Raw genomic sequence first — 27,191 nt, 5'->3', positions numbered from 1 at the left:
TAATATTGACTGGTCTGGAGGGCTTTTATTTTTTCTTTATCAGTTGTTAAACACTGAATAAAGTATACCAATGTGTAAAGGTAAGTACAAAAGTCAGTATGAAAAAGTAATCCTTTAGATTTAACTCTAACAGTAACAAAAAACCACAGAGAACAGTGGAAATTTATTTCTGAAGACCTTGCTCTAACAGAACTGTACCAAAAATCCAGTCGTGATAAATCCAACAATATCCAATTCTGTAGATAAAGTCTGTGAATGCAGTGCCTGAATGTCGATTTTATATCAGCACATAATTTAAATTCAGCCTTCATCGTCACTGCTGCTCCATGCATCTTCGTATGCTGGATTTAAATGTTGTTGAGGCAGAGACTAAAGAAAGTATAAATTATCAGTGTTTTTCTTAACTAAAAATACTAAAATCTTAAAAGCACAAAGCTAAAGGCATTTTTTAAAATTACTCTATGTAGACAAGTTATTCTGTCTCTCATGAGTACTGGATTATTTTTAACTACCTCTTTGGTCATTCTGCTGATTAGGGACATGATAAATTATGAAAAGAAATAGTCCTCTATTTAATTGCAATTTTAACAAAAAATATCTGGAGGACTGACTGGAATTATTACAAATGTTTGGTATAAAACATAAACAAATGGATATTACTATGTTTATTGTGTGCCATTGTTTTAATTTAGGTCTTCATTTCCTCGGCCCAGCATAACTGAGCTAATGTTATGGTTTCAGGAAGCAGTCCTGGCCTTTATCCACATCCAAGATCTATTTCTCACATCAGCCCCACTAGGGTCCAAATAAACAGTTTGTGCAGCTATGCAGTGCACTGAATCACAATGACTTAGGGTAATTTTTTTTTATTTACTTCTATTCTGGGTTCAGATTTTGGTTATGCAAGCACTCAAGGGAATGTTTTAACACATGAGAGCAAGCAGGATCAGTTGACAGCAGAACTACCTCTTACAGAGGCAGTGCTCATCTACAACATTTGCAAATAGCAGCTGTAGCTTAACAGATTTCAAAACAATGGCACATATTACATACTGCCACCATGTCAAATTTAAATGAGCAGTTCTAATCAGAGCTAGGTAAATAATCTTGTTGCTGTGGGTTTGTTTTTATTTTTCAGACTAAGAAAAATACAGTTTACTCACATATAAATTCTCACTTAGAGTAAAAATGGTAATTTCAGGTCAAAGGAACACATTTTGGGTTCAGGCACCTAACCTTTGAAACTACCCTTTTTTTTCTTTGCTTAGGTGTAGGGTAGTTTTGAAATAAGTTGTCTTACAAAGCAAAGCAAATGTTACAACAAATTTATGCTTCTTATAATTTTCCCATCCAAAATGGAACAATGCAGAAATTTTAAAAGCGACATTTTTGTATGGTATGGGGCAAAACATTAATATATCCTCATTTTTCAACACTCGTAGAGTTTCCTAGACTCTGATTCTTGAATGGTTTCAGTTCCTTAAAATCTAGAATTTTTTCTGCTCAGACTGCTCACTGAATTTTTTATTGCCCAGCTTTAATACCGAGAGAGAAAGTACTCTCTTGGAAAACAGTGTTATACATGATCTTCCTGTAACAGACGTGGATATCTTGCCTCAGACATGAAAATAACCTCACTTAGAACGTACTTTATTATATTTCTGCATCAAAAATATTTAGGTATGAAGTGTGACATCCCTAATATGCTTAATGCACAATATATTCTTAAACAATTTAAAATACAATTGTTGGCACCTTTACAATTCCAAAATAGCACAAACTACAGAAAATAGTTTGGAAATAAAGGAAGCTAAAGCAGAAATTGAAGGACCCATAACCAAATTAACTACATTTAACTAAGCAGGAAGCTAGAAGTCTGCAAAAGACTTTACTAGACTATGAAAGAAAATGTTCTCTCAAAACTGTATAATAATTAAAAGATTGCACAGAAACAATAGGTGATTCTGCTTTTAATTAGGAATTGTTACAAATTTTGATGGTGAATCACATACCTCATATTTAAATTCCACACAACAAGCCATAAAAAAACCATAGTTAAAATTCCAAAATTCATTACCTTTTCAGAAATATCATCAAGAACTGGCTCTCGTGGAGCTGGTATCCATGCAAGGATATTGCAGTCTTTGCTACCACTATAAAGTTCCTTTAAAAAAACAAGCAAAAATTACTTTTATACAAATTTACAGAATAGTGATATAAGTACAACACTGGGGAGAAAAAAGAGATAGAAAATTTATTTAAAAATAAATTCAAGTAGTCAATTTTTAATTTATACTTTAGTTTTGATAAACAGTATTTTAAATAATATGCCAAAACAAAATTAATACATTTTTCTTTTCTTTCCCAGACTGCTCACCAAAGTAGCACAATCCACATTTAAATGAGCTTTATTGCTTTTAAATACATTTTTCTCCTTCCTTCTCTCACATCTCCTGAAAATACACCTATTTTAACAGTTATTAAACTTAAAAGATTATTTATGGAGAAGTAAAAAAAAAAAAAAAGGAAAAAAGGAAAATATATTTTTTTAATTAAAAAAGAGGAAAAAACTCAAAAGAATCTAGCAATACATGTTAGAAAAGTGCATATGTACAGAACAAAGAAGTATTAAATAAATGTAGTTTCAGTATGCCTAGGAAAGGAAAAAGCAAATAAAGTAGAATTTGAAGCCAGTATGCTGTTGGAAAGGCACAGATAAGAAAGACCAATTTATTATTTTTAATATAAATAACTCTATTTATTATAGTGATGACTAAAGCCTGAGATTCCATTGTACAAGGCACCCTACAAACACATGGAAGCAAACAGTCCCTACACCAAACAGGTGAAAGTCAAATATATCTTAGTTTTCTTAGTTCTGTATTAAGGAAATACAGACTATCACTTTAACCTGAGGAAATTTTGCTAATAAGAGATCCTGCACCATCTTTGCCATAAACTTTGCTCTAATAACACTTGTATTTTCCAAAGTGCTACTTAAATGAACAGACATAAAGATATTTTCATATGCCTTCAATCTTGAATCATCCTCTTGCATAGTATAGGCAATGTCTGAAAACATTTGAGTACTGCTGTGCATCTAAACTGTCTGAGTGAAGCATATAAAGTATTTTCTTTGGTATTTAGGCTAACAGTATGAAACTCTTGGTTCAAGTTGCTGGCTTTTACACTTAAACTAGCAACTCTCTGCATGTGGGCTCATTATTAATATGTTGATTCAACATAAGTTCAAAATATTGTAAGAGGTCTATCTTTGCAGAAGTCTCCTACATTATGTATAGTTAATTCTAAAACTGCATGAATTATGACGACATTTGGGGCAAAAACTTAATGCTCAATTCCTATAAATACTCATTTATGCGGGTAATCTCACTCAATAGAACTGACATACCCTCTTTTCTAAAACTGGTCCTATGCATAAAGTTCTTTATCATAAAACACATGCAAGCTTAGAGTTTACAGTTTTAAGACAGAGAACCATGCTGCTTAACTTGCTTAAAAGAAAATATGTTACACCAAGGTATAGGTCAAATTCTACTATAGGACAAAAATTCTATCAGCAGTACACTAGTCGGGCCCTCTGTCTTTGATAGAATAAAGAATATCACTAGAACTCTAAAAGATCTTTCCATGCCAAAATATTTCCTTGTGAGCAATGTCATAGCGACATCAGCATACTTCTATTTAATCCTTTTTACCCCTTGGCTCATTTTCTGATCCTGGTATGGCAAGATATTCCGTTAATATCCACTGCATTGAGCAATACTTACAATTAAATATTACAACCTGAAATGGTGACTCACACCTCAAGTCAATCAAAAGAAAAGCTAGTCACTTCCATGTAGGATTATGGTACAATACAGGAGAGTCACATATATTGCACTACAAACATGCTCCATGCATGTTTACAGTATATTATATAGAAAGACTGTAAATAAAACCTAATTTAACTTTCAGTTAACTTTACTTAATAGCTTACTACTGGATTTACCGAATACCTTTGCAGATGTCACTAGTGCTTCTTAAACAATATGAGAAGCTATAATTTAAAGCAAAATTACTTCCTGTTGCATACCTAATATTTTACGACATGTTATTCCTGCATGATGCTTTACTTGATTTCTTTTTCTGAAGGGAAATGTAGGTCTTGTTTGTTTACTTAAATTATTCTAAGCACATAATACGGCACAATAGTATCTAGCATATCACATTCAACAGCAAACATCATCTAAGATATTGCACAATGAAGATTCTCTTTCACACCACCCTTGAAATTACTGTCCTCCTATTAAATTAATGCCTCTTATTAGAGGGCCAAATTCTGCAGTTCTTATTACTCAAGCAGACTAACATCTTATTAACTTCACAGAGATATTTACGTAAGAATAGTTTAGGCAAACAATAATATAGTGGATTTTATAGTTCTGTTCCCAAGATCAGAAAAGGCTAAACTCACAGCATTCTGTGGAGAGAGCTCCATACCGTATCTCAAACATAAAAAGTATTACATAAACATGCTAATTAATTTGGATAAGAACAGATAAAGACTAGTATCATTAGACTGCAAATAGCTAGCTGCTTGGGTATCAGTGATCATATTTGATTATATGGTTCTGAGCAAACAGAAGACACTTCTCACCTCAAATACATAATTGGTGCAAAGTTTAAGTTCTTCTTAGAGCTTATTCTGGTTATGAGGTGAAACAAAGATAGCAATTAAAATACAGTTTATGAACAGAAAAAACATGAGGGACTGACAGCAACCAACATCAATAAGAAATTTTCAACACAGTAAAAAATGTAAGGAAAATCTAAGCACCAGATTTGATGATGGGTAGGACAAAAATCAGTCAGACAGTAGAAAAAGTTCAGAAGACTGTTAAAACGAAGAACACTCTGAACAGTGACAGAGACTCAATACTAGATGGAAATGGTCAAAACTGCATAAAAAATGTAGAATTTCCTTCATATGAAGATAGTGCACTTATGTCAAACTGCTAATAAGTAAAAAAAACGTTAGAAAACCATCTGCTACACTTTTCAGCAGCAAATGCATATCTTACACCAGAGACTTAGAAGAATCATCAATGAAAATTTATGGCTTGCTTAAGTTAATTATGTTTTGACGTGTATTTACAAATTACAAAGGTGAAAGTGACCTAATATGCCAGTCAAGAAAAAACAAAACAAACAAACAAAAAAAAGCAGAATGATACAGATACAAATGAATTGACATTTCTTTAGTCCTAAACAAGACAACAGAATAGGTGATTAAATGATGCAGTTACTGTAGAGTTAAAATACAGGAATATAAACACCAGCCAATACAGTTTATAACAAAGCAGGTTTTGTCAAGCAAAACTAGTAACAAACTAGAAATGTACAGCTGTGAATAACTTTGCAGCATGCTGATTTAATATTGCTTGAGAGAGTAAAATAAAAAAGTGCCTAAAATATAGGTACCTCAGAAAAATAATTTAACCTGCAAAATCATAATTTCTGTTGGAATCATATGAAGACAGATGAATGTACTTAATTGTCTCAAGACAGAATGAGCTATTTGGAAGTACATGTGTGAACACAGACAAAATAACAGTATCACTACCTTTGGTGTTGATACACTGACTTATAACAATGTTACTCCATCAGAGTAACTATTTAATACAACTGAAAGCAGAGCATTTACAGAAAAATAAAATCCAGTCACACTTCTAGAATGTAGAACTGAACTCTGGAAAAGGGTGATTCTGAAAGAAAATTAGGAATCACAACAGATAAATAAATGAAGTTGTTAACATCCATAAACCTACAGATATAGTGACAGATGAATTTTTTGTGTGCATACACACACACACACGAGTGATCCTTTACTATGGATCTTTGAAGCCAAGGTAGAGACACCACATGTAAAACAAGTAAAAAATGTTTCACAGTGAGATTTAATTAGCCTTAGCTCTTCAGTTTATCAAAAAGAATACCAAAGATGACTTTATATAAACGTACTAGAACTTCTGTTGGGAACCTATTCTTGGAAACACAAAGGGCTTTTCAAGAACAGTCTGGAAAAAATCTACTTTAGCTACAATGTGAATATTCCAGCTTTCAGTGGATGTAGAATTGCACTGCCTATTCATACCAGAACTGCCTTCCAGGCCTAATAAGGGTTATTAGCTCGCAATCTGTTGCGTATTCATAACTTTCAGTGAAGTCTGTCTCAGTGATACAGCAACGTTCAGTCAAAGTTATTTCACTCAAAGCAGAAGTTACCAGATTCACTTCTATGGTGCATTGTATGAGAGGTCACAAAAAGGTATCTGCAGGCCCTTTCTCCCTCAGATATTTCTGCCTGATATTCAGAAACAAAAGGCAAGGAAGGAGGAGGTAGAACATGAAGTACAATCCTTAACATGTGAGGGCAACTATGTAATGGCCTGAAAATCCATACTAACATCCACTCTGCTCTTGCCACAACACACACCACATGAACAATCTGTTCTAAAGTATGTCACAACAAATTAAGCTTTTTTATCCTTAAGTCTTTTGCTGCAAGGGAAAAATATACCATAGGTGGAAAAGAAAAGAAAAAGAAAGAAGGCTGCCAAGCACTATGAGTTCCTGTAATGCTAAGGTATTTCTCAGGTGAAATGTTCTCAGATTAATTTAAGAATATCATCGTGTTCTCAACACTTTATCCAAAGTATAACTACAGGCATTTGAGCAAGAACTTTAGAGCCTTCTCAGTACTGACAGCAATACTAATGCATTTCACATCCTTTCTTACTGTGATTAGTCTTAGGTATCTCTGAGAAAGACAAATACCTCCTCTTCAGTCTTACAGAAAACAGGCAAAAGTCTTTATGCATATTTATTAGTGAGTATGTATGCCAAAAAATTACTAGAAGTATATTGAGAAGTTACATATGTGAGACAAACTGAATAGTGGAAGGAAGCTAAACCAGAAAAGTCCATCCCAAGAATTTCACCAAACTTTTCTTGCATGATATGCAAGCCACAGAACTCTCTCTTATGTCATGATCTTTGATTGAAGCACATCCCTGAAAAGTTAATGCTTTTATAGTGCAAATTGTAAAGCAGTCTGCATAAATATTGCAGTTTGTCTGGAATACTGGTCTTATTTTACTTACCTGAAAATGAGGTTGAAATACACAGCAGTTGACAGTACTATAATGCCCTCTAAGCACAGTTATCAATTCTCCTGTGAAAATTGTATAAACAGCAATGGTACTTCCATATGGTACAAAGGCAAACTCTGGATTACAGCCACAAGAGATGGCAAATTTGAGTCCTTTCCAACTTTCATTACAGACTTTCCCATAGTTCACCTGTAAAATGAAGGATTACACAGTTAGCTAATAAGTAAAACCACAGGAAATTATATTAAAACGTCAATTTTATTTCATCCTTAATACTCAATAAAATTAATTTTGAGTTATGTTTGTATAACTCCTCATATTTCACATTACAGATGTCTATCAAGAGAATCATTTTTGTGTTCATTCAAGATCACTCTTGTTAATATCAACTTTAAGAAAAGGAAAGAAAGTTATGTCTAAAAATCAGCAGTTCCACACTAAGAAATAGAATTTGCACAGGCTGTTCCATGCCAGATCTACATCGAACACCTAAACTCTCACTGAAATTAGACATGGTTGAGGAACTACCACCTATCATGGTTTAGGAATGGTATTCTCCAATTTAGCAGTCCTGCTAAAACCATGCCACAGCTCACTCCCCCTCACCTGCCTCCAATTGAAAGCACAAGGGGCAGAGATCACGGGTTGAGATAAGAACAATTTACTGGAAACAGCAATAAGAAAACAAACTGTAACAGTAACAATATTAATAACACAAGGTATAGGACAAGGAAACAATTTACACATAAAATAAAACAATACTGGACCGTTTCACCCACCACAGTCTCTCCCCCAGAAGGAACACCCTCCTCAGAAGAGAGAGAGTAAGCCCCCTTCCCCTGCCTCTGCCAGTTATGTGGGGTGGTATTGAATAACATTGGGGTGTTGGTCACGCCTCCTCCTGATGATCTGTGCTGAAGCCAGGACTTTATCCACCCCTTGTTCTATACCACCGATGATTCTATATATGCCCGGATGCTATACCTTCCCACCATATACATATACATTTTTATATAAATACACACAACCACAGGTATCATTTCTCTAGTCAATGGCCATCCTTCCAAGATGTCTGTTGAGTTCATTTAGACCACGACTATGAGTTCCATCCATCCTAGAGGTCTTCCAGGGCAGGAAGGCTGGTGTGCTGTCAACTGGTGGCAAGCTGCATCAGAAGCTCACGACTGGGGTATCTGGAGTAACCTCATCACTGTCTATAACTACCTGAAGGGAAGTTCTAGCCAGGTGGGGGTTGGTCTCTTCTCTCAGGTCTCTTCTCTCAGGCACTCAGCAATAGGACAAGGGGGCACGGGCTTAAGCTCCGCCAGGGGAAATTTAAGTTGGATATCAGGAGAAAATTCTTTACAGAGAGAGTAATCAGGCATTAGAATGGGCTGCCCAGAGAGGTGGTGGATTCACCATCCCCGGAGATTTTTAAACGCAGATTGGACGTGGCACTGAGTGCCACGATCTAGTAAATGGACTGGATTTGGACCAAGGGTTGGACTTGATGATCTCAGAGGTCTTTTCCAACCCAAACGATTCTATGATTCTATGATTCTATATTCATTGTCCATGGCATTTATGGCATATAGTGGCAGTATAATTCAGCAAAAAATTCCAGCTTGGTTTTTTTAGAACAAGTAAACCTATGACACAAGTAAAAACATAAATGAAGTTCCTTGAAAACTTACTAATGTGTTTTCTCCAGTGGAGCTGTTCCAGAGTCTCATCCGATCATCTGTACCAATGGTTAACAGATGAAGTCCATCACTGGTATAGCATAAACCATTAACTCTCCCATTGTGAGCAGTATTTGCTGTCAGGAAAAAGAGCTGGTTCAGGTTTCTAGAGAAGAATTACTGCTTTGTATACATTTTTAGTTCAACGCAGAGCACTGGAAGTGCTGTTTAAATGGTAACATTCAGTAAATTAATAACTTAACTTCTGGTTTATAAAAACATCTGGCTGGCCAACAGCCACCAGTAGTGTTCCTCAGGGTGCAATTCAAGGGCCAGTTCTGTTCAATCTGTCATCGAGTGGTTGATGCTCTCAACCTGTCACTGTTTAAGAAGCATTTGGACAATGCCCTTAACAACATGCTGTAGCTTTTGGTCAGCCCTAAAGTGGTCAGGCAGCTGATGATCATCGTAGGTCCTTTCCAACTGAATATCCTATTCTATATTGTTCATGGAGTACTAGAAATTAATTTCGTTGAGTTTACCCTGCAGTACTGCACATTAAGTATGCTAAAATCCAACTCTGTGCTACCACAGCAAATCTAAATATGGCGTCCATGAACTAACTCACTGAAAAACAGACAAAGTATCTCTACATTGTACTACACTACCTAATTTAGACATACCTCTTAGGTAAAAGTGTTATCAGCTTTAAAATTTTTTTAAAAAATCCTATTAGCTTCATTTGGTTTAGTTCATATATATTTTAATAAATCAGACATCCTAGTCTATGTGATTAATATTAGATTGCCAAAAAATCATCTTGAACCTGTCAGACAGAAATAAAGTTGAAAAGAAAGATGTTGTGTTTGAAAAGTCAACACATTATTCAAAGGAATGTATAAAATGGCACTAATTATCTTTGGAGTTACAAAGAATTTTGGTTTTTGTTAAGTAAAATTTGTTCTTTTTTGACAAAGTCTTAGCTTTCTTTAGACCATTTTCATCTCAGTAATTTCTTGAATTTCAATGAAATTTAAAATAGTCAAAACCAAACATCTATATTACCATGCTACAAATGACATAATAGAGAGAGTGGCTATTAAAACAGATACTCACTGCTATTTCATATCCTCTAACCACACATTTTGGAAAATTAGTTTGACTTTACAGACATTTTCATGAATTTTTCTACATGCAATTTAAATTGCACACAATAAGTCAGACTGAGTGGTAGGTTTCATCACTGATTTATGCTACACAAATCCCTTTGTCCAGAGGTATAATACAGAGTTTCTCCATTGTGTTCAATTCCAAATACTATGTATTTCTGTCTCAGAATAGCAACTGTTTAAGTACTTTTTTGGACTGCAAAATGAAATTTATTTTGTCCGGAACTGGCCACAATTCATGAGGTTTGGGGGTTTTTTCCAGTTTCAGAAATGTGACTTAAAAATACATAAAAATGTTAATGCTGTAGTCAATTACAGTTAATACAAGGCATTATGATGCATTTGATTGTACTAAGATTTAATTCAACCTCCTGTACAATGAAATACAATCATAACTTTACACTCTGTTGTAGGCTTTGGGTATAAAAGGAATAGAACTGATTTTATGACACCACATATGAGAACATATTCTAAAGGCTTGTATAGGAAGCAAGATTAATTTAAACAGGAAAAGGAATGCACTTTTGTGGGTTTGTTTGTCTTCTCTTTGTTTTCAAAAGAAGATAACTACCGTAACAGCTTATGAAGTATGAAGTGATTGTTGTTTATATAAAACCTAATCTACCGTATGAATTCTTTCACCGACAATACAGATAACAAAATTTCCCATTTTAGGGGGGAAACCATTTAGAACAGATATACCACTACTGTCAAGGAGATCCCTCCAAAAAAGATCCCTACCACAAACACTGTCTCTATAACAGAAATAACTGAAGGGCCTGTGTTATGTAGTAGGTAACAAATGGATTACCACTGCTCACTTCACTAGTCTTAGTATTCAATATATTTATGAAATATAAGAATGATTCTAGTTACATATGCATTGCCACTAGTTATATTCTGTATTACCTGCCTCAGAAGACGCCTTGGACTTTTCCCCATTGTGCTGATCAAGTGTACTCAGACACCCAGAAGCTCTCCTCACATCCCACAGTTTTACTCTACCATCAGCACTAAGAAAAATAGATTTGCAAACATAACATTAATTAAGTGCACCCTTCTTCAGCAACTGTCTTCCATCAACCCACCTAGTCCAGCAACTATTCTGAACCACTCATCATGTGGGCATATTCAAGTCAACAGAATTTCATTAAAATTTTTTAAGGCAGATTTCAGACATTCATTTACATGTATGAATAAGTATAGCTGTTACACAATCAGCACCTAAGAGTGAATCTTCATCTGTAATACAATACATTTGCCTCTTTGTCTACAACATAACACCCTTGCACACATACACAGACGAGGAATAAACTTGCTAATTCTTCTGTTGATTAAACTGCAGCTACAGACTCCAGCATTATTTGTAATGGTTGTCTGACAACTCGGGGCTCCTGCTATCATAGATCTATCATGCGACTGGTACAGAAGCTGTCTACAAGCAAACAATTTTTCATCTGCTAAAACAAAACAACCAACCAATCAAAAACCCCAAAGCCACCACGCTATCACACTCTGTTAAAACATTTTCCAACTTTGTTGAGCCTTGCAGAAGCCTGGCTTTAGAAACAAAAGGTTTGCAACAATGGTACCAACTTATCCAAATTTCACTCTAAACTTATAAAACAGCCATTTCTCTCTGCAATTCAAAAGAAAAAAACATGGCAACTAAAAAAATGAGAAATGTCACATTATAATCAAAAGATAACATACACAAAAGCTATAGGAAGGTCAGAGGATTTTTCACATTAAAAATAAAATTTTTAATGGACAGAAAATAAAAAAGGTCCAGGAGTATCAACATATAATCCATATTCAATGAATTACTGCAGCTTGGAAAGTTACTACCCATCAGCTAAGCTACCTGAGTTATGCTCTTTGACATGATTGAGTATGATTAACCAGGATTTTAATTTAAGCTAAACATATTTTACTTTGTTATAGGACAGATTAGCAACACACACACTACTAAATAGTAAGAAGTAAGTATCTCAATAATGTTCTATCATTTTCCTGTACCTGTAAATACAATTAGTGTTTCAAAATTCTGTACAAACTTCCTATAAAATAAGCATCACTGGTACAGCTCTTCAGGTTTTGTTTTTCTATGGAAAAGCTACATAGGTAAAAGTCAGTGATGAAGATTAACTCCAAAAGTGCATTAGAATTCTAAAAAATGTTCATAAACATATAAAATTTTACTGACAAAAATTTCAGTGCTTTCAAGAGTTCAGCAACATCCCTACCTTCCTGTTGCCAAAACATATTCGTGACGTGGGGACCAAGACACTGCCAATACTTCTTGCCTGTGACCTAAAAATTATATGAAAAAGGTTTTACATATCATTTTATGTAAATAAGTAAAAGTAAAAGCAAATATTTAGTTCTACAGGACACATCAAGTCAGAACAATAATCTGAAGTAACATAAATTTGAATTTTGTGAAACTATATAATTTTGTGATAGCAATTCTCTTTGCTCTTCTTGCTTGAAGAATGCAGTGAGCTGAAAGTGATATACCCGTGTATAACTTTTGATAATAAAGATGGTTTTACAGTTACAGCCACTGAGCTTACTTCTATTAACTTTTGAACAGCACTGGTGTTATCACACACAGAAGGAACTTTACATTTCTTTTTCTTCAAATCCTTTAAAAATGTTCAATAAAAGCTATATTTACCCTATGTACTTACATTTAAAACTTTACTCATCCTCAAATACTCTTCTCTTGAATTTATGGTCTGAAGTATTAAGATATCCATGAAGCTGGGGAAGGGTCTGGAGCACAGGTCTTATGAGGAGCAGCTGAGGGAGCTGGGGATGTTTATCCTGGAGAAAAGTAGGCTATGGGGATATATTATTGCTCCCTACAACTGCCTGAAAGGAGGTTGTAGTCAGGAGGGGGTCAGTCTCCCAAGTAACATGCAACAGGATGAGAGAAAGTGGCCCTATGTTGCACTACTGGAGGTTTAGATTGGATAATAAAATTACAGCAGAAGCAGGTTTCCCAAGGCAGTGGTTGAGTCATTAACCCAGGGATATGTAAAAGATGTGTAGATGTGGTACCTACGGAAATAATCTAGGGAGGGACTTGGCAGTGCTGAGTTAACGGTTGGACTCGATCTGAAAGGTCCTTTCCTATATATATATACATATATATATATATTCACATACACATACACTTCAAAATTTGGAAAGTTTTAAAAATGTTAAATAAATACAGACAACAGGAGGTGTAAATTGTCCTAAATGGAGAGACTGCAATCAGGCTTCATGTAGTAACAGAAACATGCTGTTGAAAAATAAACTAAATCATACAAATACATTTCTGCTAGTGCAGTTTAGAGCTATGTGAACCACCTTGCCCCTCCTACATCTTCTAGTAGGTGGATTTCCATTACCTAAATTAATCAAAGGGCTATGATGACCAGGATCATAGAAAAAATCTTCATGATACAGGTACTACAGGGTACACTTGGAAGGTTCAAGGCAGACACATTTACTTGGATCCATTATTACACTACAGCCATGCATTTTGCTCCATTTCAGCTGTTAGAGTTAGTCTACATGAAAATTCATACTTATCTTCAAGACACTACTGACTGCTTCAAGTTCTGTAAAGAATTATTAGGTTATGCTAACAGGAGGACATATTCTCCCTCCACTTATTTGTCCAATATTGCACTTGAGCTAAGTGTACCAGGCTGTGTACAATGACACAGAGCTTGTGCCTGGAAAGCACTAACTCTTGTGTTAAATTATGAAGCCCTGATGAAACCCAACTGAATGTCTAGAGAACTGTTTTCGTCGTTGCACTCTCTGGTGCTCTTGGTTCTAGAAACAGACCATGAGAAGCCTACTGTGGCCAATTCAGTTCATAAGAGCTTAATGGCTTAAGTTCTACATCACATGAAACCACCTAGGCTGATTTTAGACTTGAGCTGGCCAGTGAAGAAATAAAGCTGCATTTGCACATTGCTGTGTCTGAACTAATGTTTCTCTACAGCTTCTAGATCAGCTTCTAGATCAGATCTTACCCCGCTGGTTAGAAGCATGAAGATTTACCTCGTAATTGCCTTCACTTGAGCACTATGAGTGCTCATACATACTCATAGTCCAAAAAGTACACATTAGAGAAGAGACACCAAAGGCACATTCTTCTTAAGTGCCAAAAGTAAATGATTATGGAACAATAAACCCCTATATTTAACTGAATTAGGAATACGCAAAGGATTAGATATCATCCTTCTACAGAAAGCAGTATCTTGCCTATTCTAGAGAAACCAGAAACTTCTAAATAAAGTCATTCGAATGCCTCCATAGGATATATTTTTTAAAATAGTTGTTGGGGGTTTTGTGTGTGTGTGTGTGTTTAGGTGTGGGGTTTCTTTTTGTTATGACAGGGTGGGAGTTTCGGTTGTTTTAGTTGTTCTTTGAGTTTCTTGTAAACAGCCCCCCATAAACCCTCAAATCAATGAATACACTTAAACATGTAATAAATAATAATCACTACTGATTAGATCATGAAAATGCCCAAACATCTGTAGTAACTGCTCACTGATTAATATTTGTATTTTCCAACTTATTAGCACTAGAAAACACTCAGAAGAACCTTTTGCCGCTGTGTAACTTTCACAACTGGTTATAAATAAATTAGTCATGTTACTGACAAAGAATACATTGTATATAGTGTTTCTTTACAGGACTTGTTTTACTCAAAGTAGTTATTGTTTAACATTTATGTTTCAGACTAAGAAGTACCCTGCAGTATGTGAGAACTGGATCCAGACTTCAAGTCACAGAGCTGTACTTTGGGGCTTTTGGTACCCACTGTAACAAGAGAAACAAAGACAGTTAAAAAAAACCCCAGCATTTGAGAGAATAACAACAAAAAACTTAGCAATGGTAAATAGAAGAAAAATGCTAACTGCATAACAGTTCATTCAGTCAGAGTCAATGCATTCTATTAATAGATTTACATTTTTAGTCCAAGTAAATTTACCATGTAACAAAAAAAAATTAGAAACTGGAGGTAAACAGGGCAATATTTACAAAACTTAAAAATATCTCCTCAAATATTTTGTTGCTAAACATAGCTTACAGGCATACATGTAAGCAATATACATCTATTTACACAATTTACTATGTTTGGACCTAATAAACCTCAAATGCTAGTTTAGGTAATGAAAGGTAATCTAATTATAACTAAGAGTTTTTATCAGGTAGGACAATTGACTGATGCATTATTTCAGAAGAACAAATATGATATTCTCATTGACATCATGCAACGAATGGATACTATTTTATTTAACCAACGAACTTACATCTTATGAAGACTTAATTTATGTAAAAATAAGATAGGGTAGGTAAAAAAACCCTACTGAATACTACTTGCTTGTTACTATAAACCCAAAACATGTAAGACACTTCTTACAAACAAATACATACCTGCTATTAAACAATGCTGTGTAGCAACTGGAGACATGTGATGGCTATAGACTGTTCCCTCAAAGTAAAATATATCTGCAGGCTGATAATAAAAAGATTAAACTAATGACAGTGCAAGTATGTTATCAGAATGTAAATGCTCATCATTTTTCAAGTACAAATAAGCTACAAATAAGACTAATAAAAATACTACTATTTACATAGTAATAATAATTCTCCAAGTTGGAAAACAGATCATGCAAGCACCGCACAGCAAGTCTGTTTGCAAAACTAGGACAACACTAGAGCTCAGAGATGACCAAAAAGAAAGACCAAGAAAATTGGCTAATAAGAAGCATGAATGGAAAACATTACAATTATCAAAAATTAACAAAGTTAGCAAGCAAACAAGAAGGTAGGTTATAATGTAGCTTCAATTCCTAAAAAATTTACACCCTTATCATATAAAATTATTAGCTACCTTGTACGTGTTTAAAATAATGAAATATAATATTTACTTCAATAAACTTCAATGTTTACTTTAATAATTACAATTGCTTTCAGGTAAACTGCTTTTGTTGTCTCATTCTAAAATACTATATATGAAAAATCTCTTAAAACTTGTCTGTATTTTCAAAAATATCATTTGGTGGCAGAACAGGTCATTCAATAACCTTCATGTGAACACTGTCTTTTAAGGGATGCTCACAGAACTATCTGGAAAGTGAACTATTCATAAGAAGATTAAGCAACTGCTAAGGTAGCTTCACATCTCACAAAAAAAAACCCAAACAAACAAACAAAAAACCCAAAAGAGGTAAAAATTTGTTTTCTATGGTGTCCCTAGGATGACAAACCTCTTATTTTTTTTTAAATTCTTTCATTATGTGTGAAACAACAGTCAAACAGCATCAGTGTAAATTCATTAATACATTCACACAGGAAACAGGACAAACTGCAGTCATGAATCCATGGTTCAACAAGAGATGTGAGGCAAAGCAACATGAATTCCTACATAATCGGTTTACTTTAATAATGCCAGTTACATTGGTTAGCATTTTCTTAATGGTTTCTCTCATTCTCCAACAATTTCTAGAAATGCTGTCTATACTGCTTACAACAGCAGAATTCTGGACCTTATGGTCCTGAATGCCAAAACCACCAGTCCTTCAAAACCAGTATTTAGATGCCAGTTGCTAAAAATAACTCACCCTGCTGTACAGTGCTTACACTTAACTAACAATCCTCAAGAATGAACTTCAGACTACACCTTGGTGGGCAAGTTTACACAGCAAAATATCAACTAGCGGTATTCCTGATCACAACAAAATCAGAGAGGACTGTCCCACGGGTTCCAAGCTCTCTTACAGTTTAGACATTCAGATCTTCAGACAGGGAGAGGCACACACCAGGGTATACGTGAATGCCGGAATCATATCACCCTTCTGCTGCACCCACAGTTCTAACAATAAGCTGGTTTTCATCCTTCTGGATGCCTGCTCCTGTTCACCTCTGGGAAAACTGCAGATGTGGAATGAATAACACATACACAAAGAAGCTTGCAAGCTGCAGAAACTCTCTTACTTGTAAAGTGTTTGTATCCCATATTTTTAAGGTTTTATCAAATGAGCTGGATGTAAACATGCCAGTGTCACGAGGATACCACTGGACTGTCTCCACACTGAATTTATGTACATCAGGATGGCTCCTAAAATCAAAGAAAATATTCCAATTGGTTAGTCTTAATAAGCATCTTGTAATTGTCTTGGTATTCAATGACAAATAGAAAATATTGTTTAAATATGGGGTTTTTTTAATTTGTCCTGAAGTTTTCAAGAAGAACTAGGGTTTTCTTGGCTTGATTTTCAATCATCTAATATTAATTTCTTTGAAGAGTCCTGATTTCAAGAAACTACAGATCATTATCTTTTCAAAATATGGTATCTGTAGCATATCTCAAGTTAAGACACTCAGTTTGAAGCACAAAAGACACTAATGTCTTTTGAAATGTTTTAAATTGCAATGTTTACAGTTCTAATCTTAGACATGATAGCCTAACACTACAAATCATTTATACTTCTGGAAGCCCCCTGAGAAATGGATCCAAGAAATAGATCTACTAAAAAATACCACCACAAAGACAGTTCAAAAATTTCATTATTATTAGTAAATAATTACAGCTACATAGTTATTGGCAATTCATGTATGGTGAAATCACCAGAAAGCAGTAGACTAAGTTACTGAGAGTCATTTATACTTGCATTTAGAAGTGACAGAGGAAGAATAATAGGAAACTTTCAGCTAAACTATGGATAGTTACAGAATGCAATATAATTAATAATACATTAAATTTGGTAGGAAGAAAGGACAGTAGAGCAAATCTTGACAGCTCCAGGATACAGACTGAACTGACCAGGCTCTGAATAATATATGTAATTTCTACACCTGGCAGACCACTAATATCTGAGCTGTATTCACATGGATCCAGCTTCAGGGCCCGAAATCATGCTCCCAGACCCAGAATTACCATGTTGCTGTGTGTTAACCCTAGGCACCTACACACCACCACAGCTATTTGCTCACTCTACCCCTCTGCAATGAGATGAAGGAAAGCATCCAAATGGTGAAGGTGAGAAAAGCTGTGGATTGAGATAAACACATTTTAATACATAAAAGGAAACAAATCAAAATGAACTCCATCCCCCCAAAAAACCCAAAAAACCAAAAGACCCCAAAAAACCCCCAAACAAACAAGTGATGCAAGAACAATCCTTCATCGTAGGCTGACTAATGATCCTTCAAATCCTGAGCAATGGCAACCCAGGGCCCCCTCTTTTTCCCCCCCAGTTTTATTACTGCACATGACATAGTACAGTATGGAATATCAATATCTCTGGTCAAGTTGGGTCAGGTGTCTCAGCTGTGTTTCCTCACAGCCTACTGTCCACCCCCAGCCTCCTCACTGAAGGAGTAGAATGAAGAATGTTGAATGCCTTGACACTACCAAGCACTGTTCAGCACTAGCTGAACATCAGTATGTTATCAAGACTGGCCACAAGTCCGAAATACAGTACCATACAAACTACTATGAAGAAATGAACTCTATCCCAGCTAAACGCAGTATAACATGAGAAAATAGTTCAGCCAGCTCCAGCTGCAGCTAGTGAAGGGCTCACAAGATTTCCTCACTTCTGCTCTTATCTTTGCATTTTTCTCTCAAGTGTCCTGGCCTCCAAAGCAGTAACTATTGCAGGGGTATCATTGTGTAAACAGAGATGTGGATTTTTGGTATTGTGAAAAGATGGCTGGGATAAAATTAGAGGAATGTTATATTCACATCCTAACAGAAGTTATAATGATACATGAATTCTAGGGTGAAATGCAGTTGCTGCGTAGTATGGAATGAGGCAAGTAGGCCCAAAACTTATTCCAGGATGATTCCCATAAATGAAATCTACAACCTTAAGCACCTGCTAAGAGGGCTGAAACAGAGAGTGGAGCAGAGTGAAGACATCGTGAACAGCATCTGTTGAAATCCTTGAAGGCAGGGGAACTCGATGGTACTTTCTAGCTGATAAAATGCATTGCACCTGTCAACCAAGGGTCCTCCTGCTGAGTCAGCAACTGTGGTAAAATTGCTCTCCTTTGATGAACTTGGTTCATTGTAATCTAATTATAATACTAATGCACATCTACATCCCAAATTTGCCTGTCTCCAAGATACAACCACCCCTCACTGACCATGCACTCTATATTTTATTAGCTGTATCTTTAAGAGCAAAGTTAAGAGAATTTTACAACACTCAGTAACAAAGATATGTCACTCAAGCTCCATCTAAACATAAAGAAATAGTATGAGAGTAGGTCAAGAATGGGGAAAAGTTAGGGAAGACTGTTGTAGCTTCAGGAATCAGTGAACAGGCTGAACCTGTCTTCACCCTCAGAGGGACACCTACTGGGTAAGAACTGTACTCTATGTGCACTGAATACTTTTATTGGGTTTAGAGCTTGTCTGTGTATTGCTTTGAACATGATTTTGCAGTCAGGTACAATCATCAGCAATCCTTGAATCTTAATCTGTCATCATTTTATATTAATTGTGTTATCCCATAAACTGTGAGTCCTTCACAGGCGCTGGCAGTTGCTGGCTGTGGATAACTCAGATAAAGTGGGCACTGCCCTTGGTGTGTGACCTTGAACAAGTTAGTTGAACTGCCCTTCGATCCAGCAGCACTGTTCAGTGAAGGGTGCCCATAACAGGACACTGACAAGGGTGTCATTGGGCACAAGGGTCTCCATTTTCCTGGGACAATGACAGACTAATCAAACACTAGGGTCAAGGAAATATCCCCTTTTCACATGGTCTTTATAGACCTGATTTCAGCTCAACTAATACACCTTCCCGCTCGCTTGGGTTGCTAGAAAGCACAAAAGACATCTTAAAACTGAGTTAGCCTGAAGCCAGACTTGACAATACTAAGCAAGAGCTACTGAGTAACTGTTGAGTTAGTTTCATGGCTCCTGCATTGTTTATTTTTGAGGCATATCCTAGAATGGCCTGTTGTCCTGGCAGAGTGCTATAAATCACCAGATTTTGGGCATTTATTCTTCAGGGAAGTATACTGATTTTGTCTGGGGTAGAAGTAATTTTCTTCACAGTGGCTAGTATGGGATATGTTTTGGATTTGTGTTGAACACAGTGCTGATATTATAGAGATGTTTTTGTTACTACTGAGCAGGTGTCCTAGTTAGGACAGTAGAGACCAGTTCATCACTGGATGGGTGTAATCCAAAACTGTGTATTCTATAGCCTTCCCTGCCATTTCCCAGAAACTGGTATCAATGAACCATTTACACCATCTGCACATAGAGCCTGACTCCTCAGGCTATAAACTGGGTGTTAAGAGGCCTGTGAGACAGGAGGGTACTCTTGTCCTCATGCCCACTGAGGAACTCCTCGCCCTGAGGGAGGTACTGGGCATTCCTGCCTGAACTGGAGGATATATAATCTTGGAGTCTTGGGACCTTTTTAACCACTCGTGGGATCCAGAGGAAGACTGCAGATCACTGCTCTCAACCACACTGCAGACCACCAGTCTTGACTGGACTGGAACCACCACTTTTCAACCAGACTGCAACCATCACTCTCGACTGGACTGCAATCACCACTCTTGACCAGGCTGCAATAGCACTCTCACCAACAGGTTTTTCCCCTCTCCTTTTCCTTTGGACTCAGGGGGCCCAAAGAACACCACTCTGTTCATGCCCCAGGGTGCTGGGTTATATATTTGGGTTTTGTGGGTTAAAACCAATTGTTTGTCTGTATAATTGTACTTATTGTATTATTTTATTCAATTGTTATTCTGATTTATAATCTCTCTTTTGAGCTGAGTTCATTTCCCCTGCTGGTTTACCTTTAAATCAGCACAGCAGGACTTACACAGAGCCAAGGCCTTTTCTGCTCTTCATACTGTCATGCTGGTGAGGGGGCTGAGAATGCATGGGAGGCTGGAAAGGGATACAACCAAGACAGGTGACGCAGACTGACCAAAGGGATATTCCAGACCATATAAAATCATGCTCAGTATACAAAGCTGGGGGGAAGAAGGGGAGAATACACTTGGAATTCTGGCATTTGTCTTCCTGAGTAACATGTGATGGGGCCTTGCTCTCCTGGAGATGGCTGAACACCTGCCTGCCCATGGGAAGTGATGTCTTAATTCCTTGTTTTGCTTTGCTTGCATGTGCAGCTTTTGCTTTTCCTATTAACCTGTCTTCATCTCAACCCATGGGTCTTCTAACTTTTACCCTTCTGATTCTCTCCCTGATCCCACTTGGTAGGCAAGTAAGCAAGAAGCTGAGTGGTACTTGGTTGCTGGCTGGAGTCGAACCATGACAGAGTCAAGCTAAATATCTTCAGTACCTGCAGAGCCAGGAAACCAAGCCTGATTCAGAGTGAACTTACTCCTGGAGAGCCATTTGTATGCACCATGCAGAAAAACCTAAACCCATGGAACTAATTATCCTGGTACAATAACTGGTAAGTGTACAACACTGGACTGTGTTCAACACTGTAGCTGAACAATCAATTCTTCCATAATCCACAGGGCTAAGGAATGAACTAAAAAACTCTTGAGTAGCTCTGCAGGAATTACCTTTGATCTGGCCAAGCTTAGTAGTGGCTACATACCAGTTTCATGTGTCAGGGCTGTACATTATTTGCAGTTCATTCCACATGCAGTATTTTCACCTAATACTCAGAATATCCCAAACTTTTCTACCAAACACAAACACAGAATTAGTTCTATGTATAGTATGATCACTGCCATTCATTCTTCCTAGGCAGGTTTTGAGTAAAGAGACTACCTTAAAGACAAGCATTATATATATATATCATCTAGAAGCTGGTACTGTTTGGTTATTCTCAAATGCCAGTTTTTAATCACAGGACAGTATGGATTACATGAAACCAGGTGAAGCTCTCAGTGCTGACTCCCAGAAGAGCAAGGAAAACTATTTTTTATGTTTGTTTTTTTTTAAATAGTGGCCCTACAGTCTAGATGAGAAACACTGGGTAAGTTCCAGCCTACCACCAGGAATTATCACTTCTGATGTTCTAAAACTACTGGACCCTCATCAAGCCCAGTTTAGAGTCTATTCAGAAACAGCTTCAAAGGACTTCTACCAAGAGCTTATTCTTTAAGCAACTTTGAGACCAGAGTTGTGTTGTGCCCTGTAAGACAGGTAAACATCTACAACACATCAGCACTATATGCTTCAAAGATAGGAGCCAGATAATCAGATGAAAAGTGTTTCTTATCAGTAATGAGAAACTCATTTATGATGTCGGAACTCTGCTTGAATAATATTCCAAATATCTGAAGGTATATATAATCTGCAGCTATTTAGTTACAGTAAGTATTTAAAACATATTGGGAAGCTATATGAATACTAGGAATAAATTAGGCAAGAAACCTACTAAGGTTATTTAAGCAATAATAATCCTAACTCTATCATTTAGAACAGTGTCACACAAATCTGACTGTAAGTCAGTAGTAAGACTCATGCCTCAACTGACAGGAAATAAAAGATGCAGCTATGCAAATTAACACCTACTCAGGAAACAGACTACCAACTAACCATGCTCATAAACAGAATCTTCAAGAATGGAATATTTCTACTGATCTAACTGAAGTCAGTGTTGGCATGACTTTAGCACAGATTTTACAATGGCATCCTGGCCTGTATCAGGAACAGTGTGGCCAGCAGGTCTGAGGAAGTGATTCTTCCCCTGTACTCAGCACTGGTGAGGCCACACCTGGAGTACTGTGTCCAGTTCTGGACCCCTCAGCTCAGGAAGGATATTGAGATTCTGGAGCAGCTCCAGAGAAGAGAACAAGGCTGGTGAAGGGACTCGAGCACAAGTCCTATGAGGAGAGGCTGAGGGAGCTGGGGTTGTTCAGCTTGGAGAAGAGGAGGCTCAGGGAAGACCTCATCACTCTCTACGACTCCCTGAAAGGAGGTTGTAGCCAGGTGGGGGTTGGCCTCTTTTCCCAGGCAACTACCAGCAAGACAAGAGGGCATAGTCTCAAGTTGTGCCAGGGGAGGTTTAGGTTAGATATTAGAAAGAATATCTTTACAGAGACGGTGGTCAGGCATTGGAATGGGCTGCCCAGGGAAGTGGTGGATTCTCCGTCCCCGGAGGTTTTTCAAAAGAGACTGGCTGTGGCACTTAGTGCCATGGTCTAGTAAACTCAGCGGTAGCGGATCAAGGGTTGGACTTGATGATCTCGGAGGTCCCTTCCAACCGGCTGATTCTATGATTCTATGACAGCTTTTATGTTGTGTCCTCTTAGAATGAATTTCTTCGGTTTGCTGCATCTGTTTCAGAAATCATTTCAGTTTTGAGAGTTGGGGATGTATAGTCACTACATGTTCTTAATTACAATTTAAAATAATTTTGTGCAAGAAGTCCCAGCCACAAACATATGCAGCTGACTTGCAGTAGATTCTGTCCCAACTCATCTGTTTTGATGCATGTTCTATTAACCTTTTTCCTTCTTATGGTCCAAAATACCATTACAGAATTTTATTGTAACAAATCTGTTCTGCTCTTGTATATTTGGCTCATGAAGCTCTTAGACCTCAATTAATTTCTAGACTGGGAAAAAATAAGGGGGAAATATAGCTACTAATCTTTAACACAGTAGGATATATCTTACTGTCTCAAAGTTCCAACTTACTAGATAATCCTAAAATCCAAATACAGGGAAAAACCAGATTTTGCTAAAAGACTTTATGGCCATAATGGAAAAAATTATACTGCCTGCAGAGAAAGTCTGACAAATCAATAAAGGCTTTGACTCTTTATAAAGATTACACACAGCATGGTAGTACCCTGTTCTTTAGAAAAATATGCCCCATTTTTTTAATAACACATCTGTCTTCATTTGAACATGCTCTTAAGAAGTTCTATAAAAATTACTGCTGTGCCTGGTGAACAACCAGATGAACTTAAAATAGCTGCAACCAGGGAGAGAGGAGATAAAATCAACAATTGCAAATAGGTGTTAGATCTTTTTTCCAATCAGATGAACAGGGTTATGCAGATAATTTTCCTTCTGCTTAAAAGCATATTTATTCAAATATAAATATTATAAATTTGGGGGATAAAAGGAATATTTCTACAAGAGTATCAAAACCTTTTTCTCGTAGTTACTAGCATAGAGTCACTGTGATAGTTTTTACCCTAGGCCTTCCTGGAGACCAGTTTGTAACCAGGAGGGAACTAGGGGAGTGCCCAAGGAAGTATTCCATGCTATTCCTTTACGTAAGCTGAGGTATAAATAAAGGTGACCAGAGGGACCGCACTCTCTTCTTTTCCAGAGAGGTTCAAGAACAGTAGATCCCTACGTGGTCTTGCTTATCTGAAGTTGAGGCCTACAGTGACTGCTGTTGTCTGCCGCTGCGGGAGGGGAGAGTGCTGGGCCACGGTCTGGCTGTCCTGCTTTTCTCAAGGGAAGTGGTGAGATTGTGCCAGTTCTTTATTTTGCTGGTTACCGAGTTTTTAGATTGTGCATACCTGTTTTGTTTCTGACCCTTTTCGTTTGTCCTTTTTTCCCTTCTCCCTTCCCTCTTCCCTTTTAGGAAGCTATTTGGGGTTTCTGGGGTTATATGTATATAGTATTCTCACTGTATATATCTGTTTTATACAAAAAATATATATCTTTTGCTATAGCTTTGGCTGTTTGGTTTTCTTCTTCCCTCTCTGGGAAGCAGGCTCTGTTGTTGAGTTTTGGAGACCAGGCGGCAAGCCAGCTCGAAACTTGCACAGCCACCAAATTTCAACATGAAACAATAACAGAACTCAGAGGTAAGGAACTGTGAGCTAGAAGAGAGTTTGGTTGGTTTTTTCCTCACCTATCTTTTTCTAGTGTTAAAATGTGATTAGAGTACTAGCTCCGACTTCTTTTTGTGCGGCCTACAGCAACATAAGACTCTCTTACTTTAGTTCCCATATAAGTAAAATTTATATTCTCCCTTTTAACTTTTGAACTGCTCTAGATCTGCTCAAACAATACCACAGAGTCATTGTACATATATTGTAACTATTAGAGTAGACAAATCAAGAAGAAACAATTAGCTCCTGCTACTTAGTAAATCACATAAATCCTCACAAAGTTTCTTGCTTTTTTTTTTTGCATTTCAAAAAACATAAGTCATCACACTAGCCTTCAAAGATTTCTGGTACTATTTTCTACATTCTTTCTATCCTAGAAATAAGAACACACATTAATTTGGAAGTTCAATCCTAGCCACACAAGAGCTATACTATGAACTTTTAATATAATTTTGGAATACTTACTTTCCCACAGAGAAAAGTGCTTTACAGGTGTAACTTGGTTTTCTGGTCAAGTTTTCAAGGTCATAAAGTACAATAACACCATCTGATTCACCAGACAACATGCTGAAAAGTGTTAATAAAGCATAAAGTTACAAAATTCATGATCTCAATATGCTCAGTATAACTGAGTGTTCAACAAGAAAATAAATCCATAGTACCAAAACACAATGAAGTACTCATATACGTTTTTACCAACTATAGTATATACTTACTATCTTCCCTCAACAGGCTCAATATCAAGTGTGTTGATACCACTCTCATGTATTCTTTCCACATCTCTATCTTTATTTAATTCCAGACTTAGGACTCTAAAACCAACAAAAACAAAAATAAAATAAAATTAAAAAAAAAAAAGAAAAACAGGGATATGAACAACAAGAACAGAATTATTGAATGTTACTATGCAGCTCTGAACAGCTAAAACTGTAGTTTTGCCCTTTTCAATTTATTTAACTCATCCTTGTAACATTTTTGCAAAACTACACGACATAGGGATGGAAATAAGTCTTGTGAAGTTGGCAGAAAAAAAAAATACTTCAATGTTTGGAAGGTAAGAGAGAAATAAACACGTAAAATAGCAAAACTGCATTTGGGGTCAACATAGGAAACAAAACTAGATGCAATTTGAAAACTTTGGGCAACAGAAGCATTCAGATGCCTTCTATTCACAACAAATATTAGTTACTTTGAAGTTTCATTATGTAACATTCTTTCAAGCTTCATCCTTCTTGGAACTACAGACATCTAGCAGACAAACTCATCTGGTTTATCAAGTTAATCAAGTTTTCCTTTAATGAACCAAAGTTTGTGTGTTACATTTTCTGGAACAAAATAAATAAAAACTAGGCTACCCACATGATGAAGCTTCCAAGACAAACTCTTCTGAACTGCAATTAGTAACTTGTATTTTTAAATATGCTTATATGTTACATGGTCAAAATAAGAGAGATTCTGCTTCCTTAAACCATACTACCTGATATAAAATTTAGCCTTGCAAGATGATCAGAGCTTTGTACAGCACCATTCTGTCAAAAGCACGAACAAGAACAAAGTAATTAAGTAGGTAACTGAAAAGCTGTGAGGTAGAGTGACCCTACTTAAGATCAACTGGTAAAAATCCTGATGTGAGAACCTTAGGCTGTGACAGGCAGGTCCCCAAAGCAGCAAGTTATTTAAGGTCTTTTAACAGACGTGAAATATAATTATGGAAGAATTCACTTAGAATAAGAATTTTGACATATACAAGATATCTAGTTTAAAACCTTTGAGCTTGAGATTGAATTTTAGTGAAGCAAGAAATGCCCCTGCAGAACTGTTTTAAAACATATGACTTTCTAAAAATGCAGCTATAAATAAAATCCACTGAAGACTACAGCTGTTTTTTATGTCAAACATTCTTAACACTGAATGCTACATGAGCACTGGGGGCACAGAAAGGATGTAACCATATTGTCACAATGCTCGCTGAAAGGAGTTTCCTGAATCACAAAAATTCATTTCAATTTAAAACATTCTTTTTACAATGATACAGCCCCCAAAACCATAAATCACAAGCACAAATCCTTACAATGGAGTCCCGTGAGCGACTGAACTGACGCAGGCTTTACTGGATTTGCCTTGAAACACAGCTGCAAAAATGATTCTCATTCTGACGTTGAAGAAATATTATCACCTTATGATCCATGAATATTAATAAGCCTGTCTACGCAGCGACCACTTCCCACAGAAGCTGCTGGGAACCCAATAAAAGCCGCGCATTTGATTCTCCTGCAATCAACCAACAGGCCGGGTTTGGGAAGAGGGCAGACGACCCGATGGGGCGCAGAGCACTACA

The 27,191-nt window shown here is 36.6% G+C and overlaps 1 protein-coding gene across 1 annotated transcript; it reads right to left on the bottom strand.

Moving 5' to 3' along the window:
* On the bottom strand, window positions 1-27,164 carry ERCC8 (ERCC excision repair 8, CSA ubiquitin ligase complex subunit). The gene is made up of 12 exons (XM_029959021.1): window positions 26,925-27,164; window positions 25,570-25,665; window positions 25,319-25,420; window positions 17,038-17,161; window positions 15,475-15,556; window positions 14,788-14,856; window positions 12,273-12,339; window positions 10,936-11,039; window positions 8,870-8,994; window positions 7,167-7,364; window positions 2,078-2,164; window positions 1-369 (listed from the first exon to the last, which is right to left on the bottom strand). The coding sequence occupies exons 1-12, from the start codon at window positions 27,002-27,004 to the stop codon at window positions 301-303; spliced, it is 1,203 nt and encodes a 400-aa protein (XP_029814881.1). The 5' UTR covers window positions 27,005-27,164; the 3' UTR covers window positions 1-300.
* Window positions 27,165-27,191: the final 27 nt, after the last annotated feature.

This window comes from Manacus vitellinus, unplaced genomic scaffold, assembly GCF_001715985.3.
Source record: "Manacus vitellinus isolate BGI_N305 unplaced genomic scaffold, ASM171598v3 scaffold_18_pilon, whole genome shotgun sequence".
NCBI classification, from domain to species: Eukaryota; Metazoa; Chordata; class Aves; order Passeriformes; family Pipridae; genus Manacus; species Manacus vitellinus.
This window is presented reverse-complemented; position numbering and strand designations above follow the sequence as displayed.

Excerpts from the sequence above, each read along its gene's own strand:
- ERCC8 (XM_029959021.1), bottom strand. The coding sequence starts at position 27,004 with ATGAGAATCATTTTTGCAGCTGTGTTTCAAGGCAAATCCAGTAAAGCC. Across the intron at positions 25,421-25,569 it reads GAGCCTGTTGAGGGAAGATA|CATGTTGTCTGGTGAATCAG; the intron begins GTAAGTATATAC and ends AACACTTTTCAG. Across the intron at positions 17,162-25,318 it reads GCACTTTTCTCTGTGGGAAA|GAGCCATCCTGATGTACATA; the intron begins GTAAGTATTCCA and ends CTTTGATTTTAG.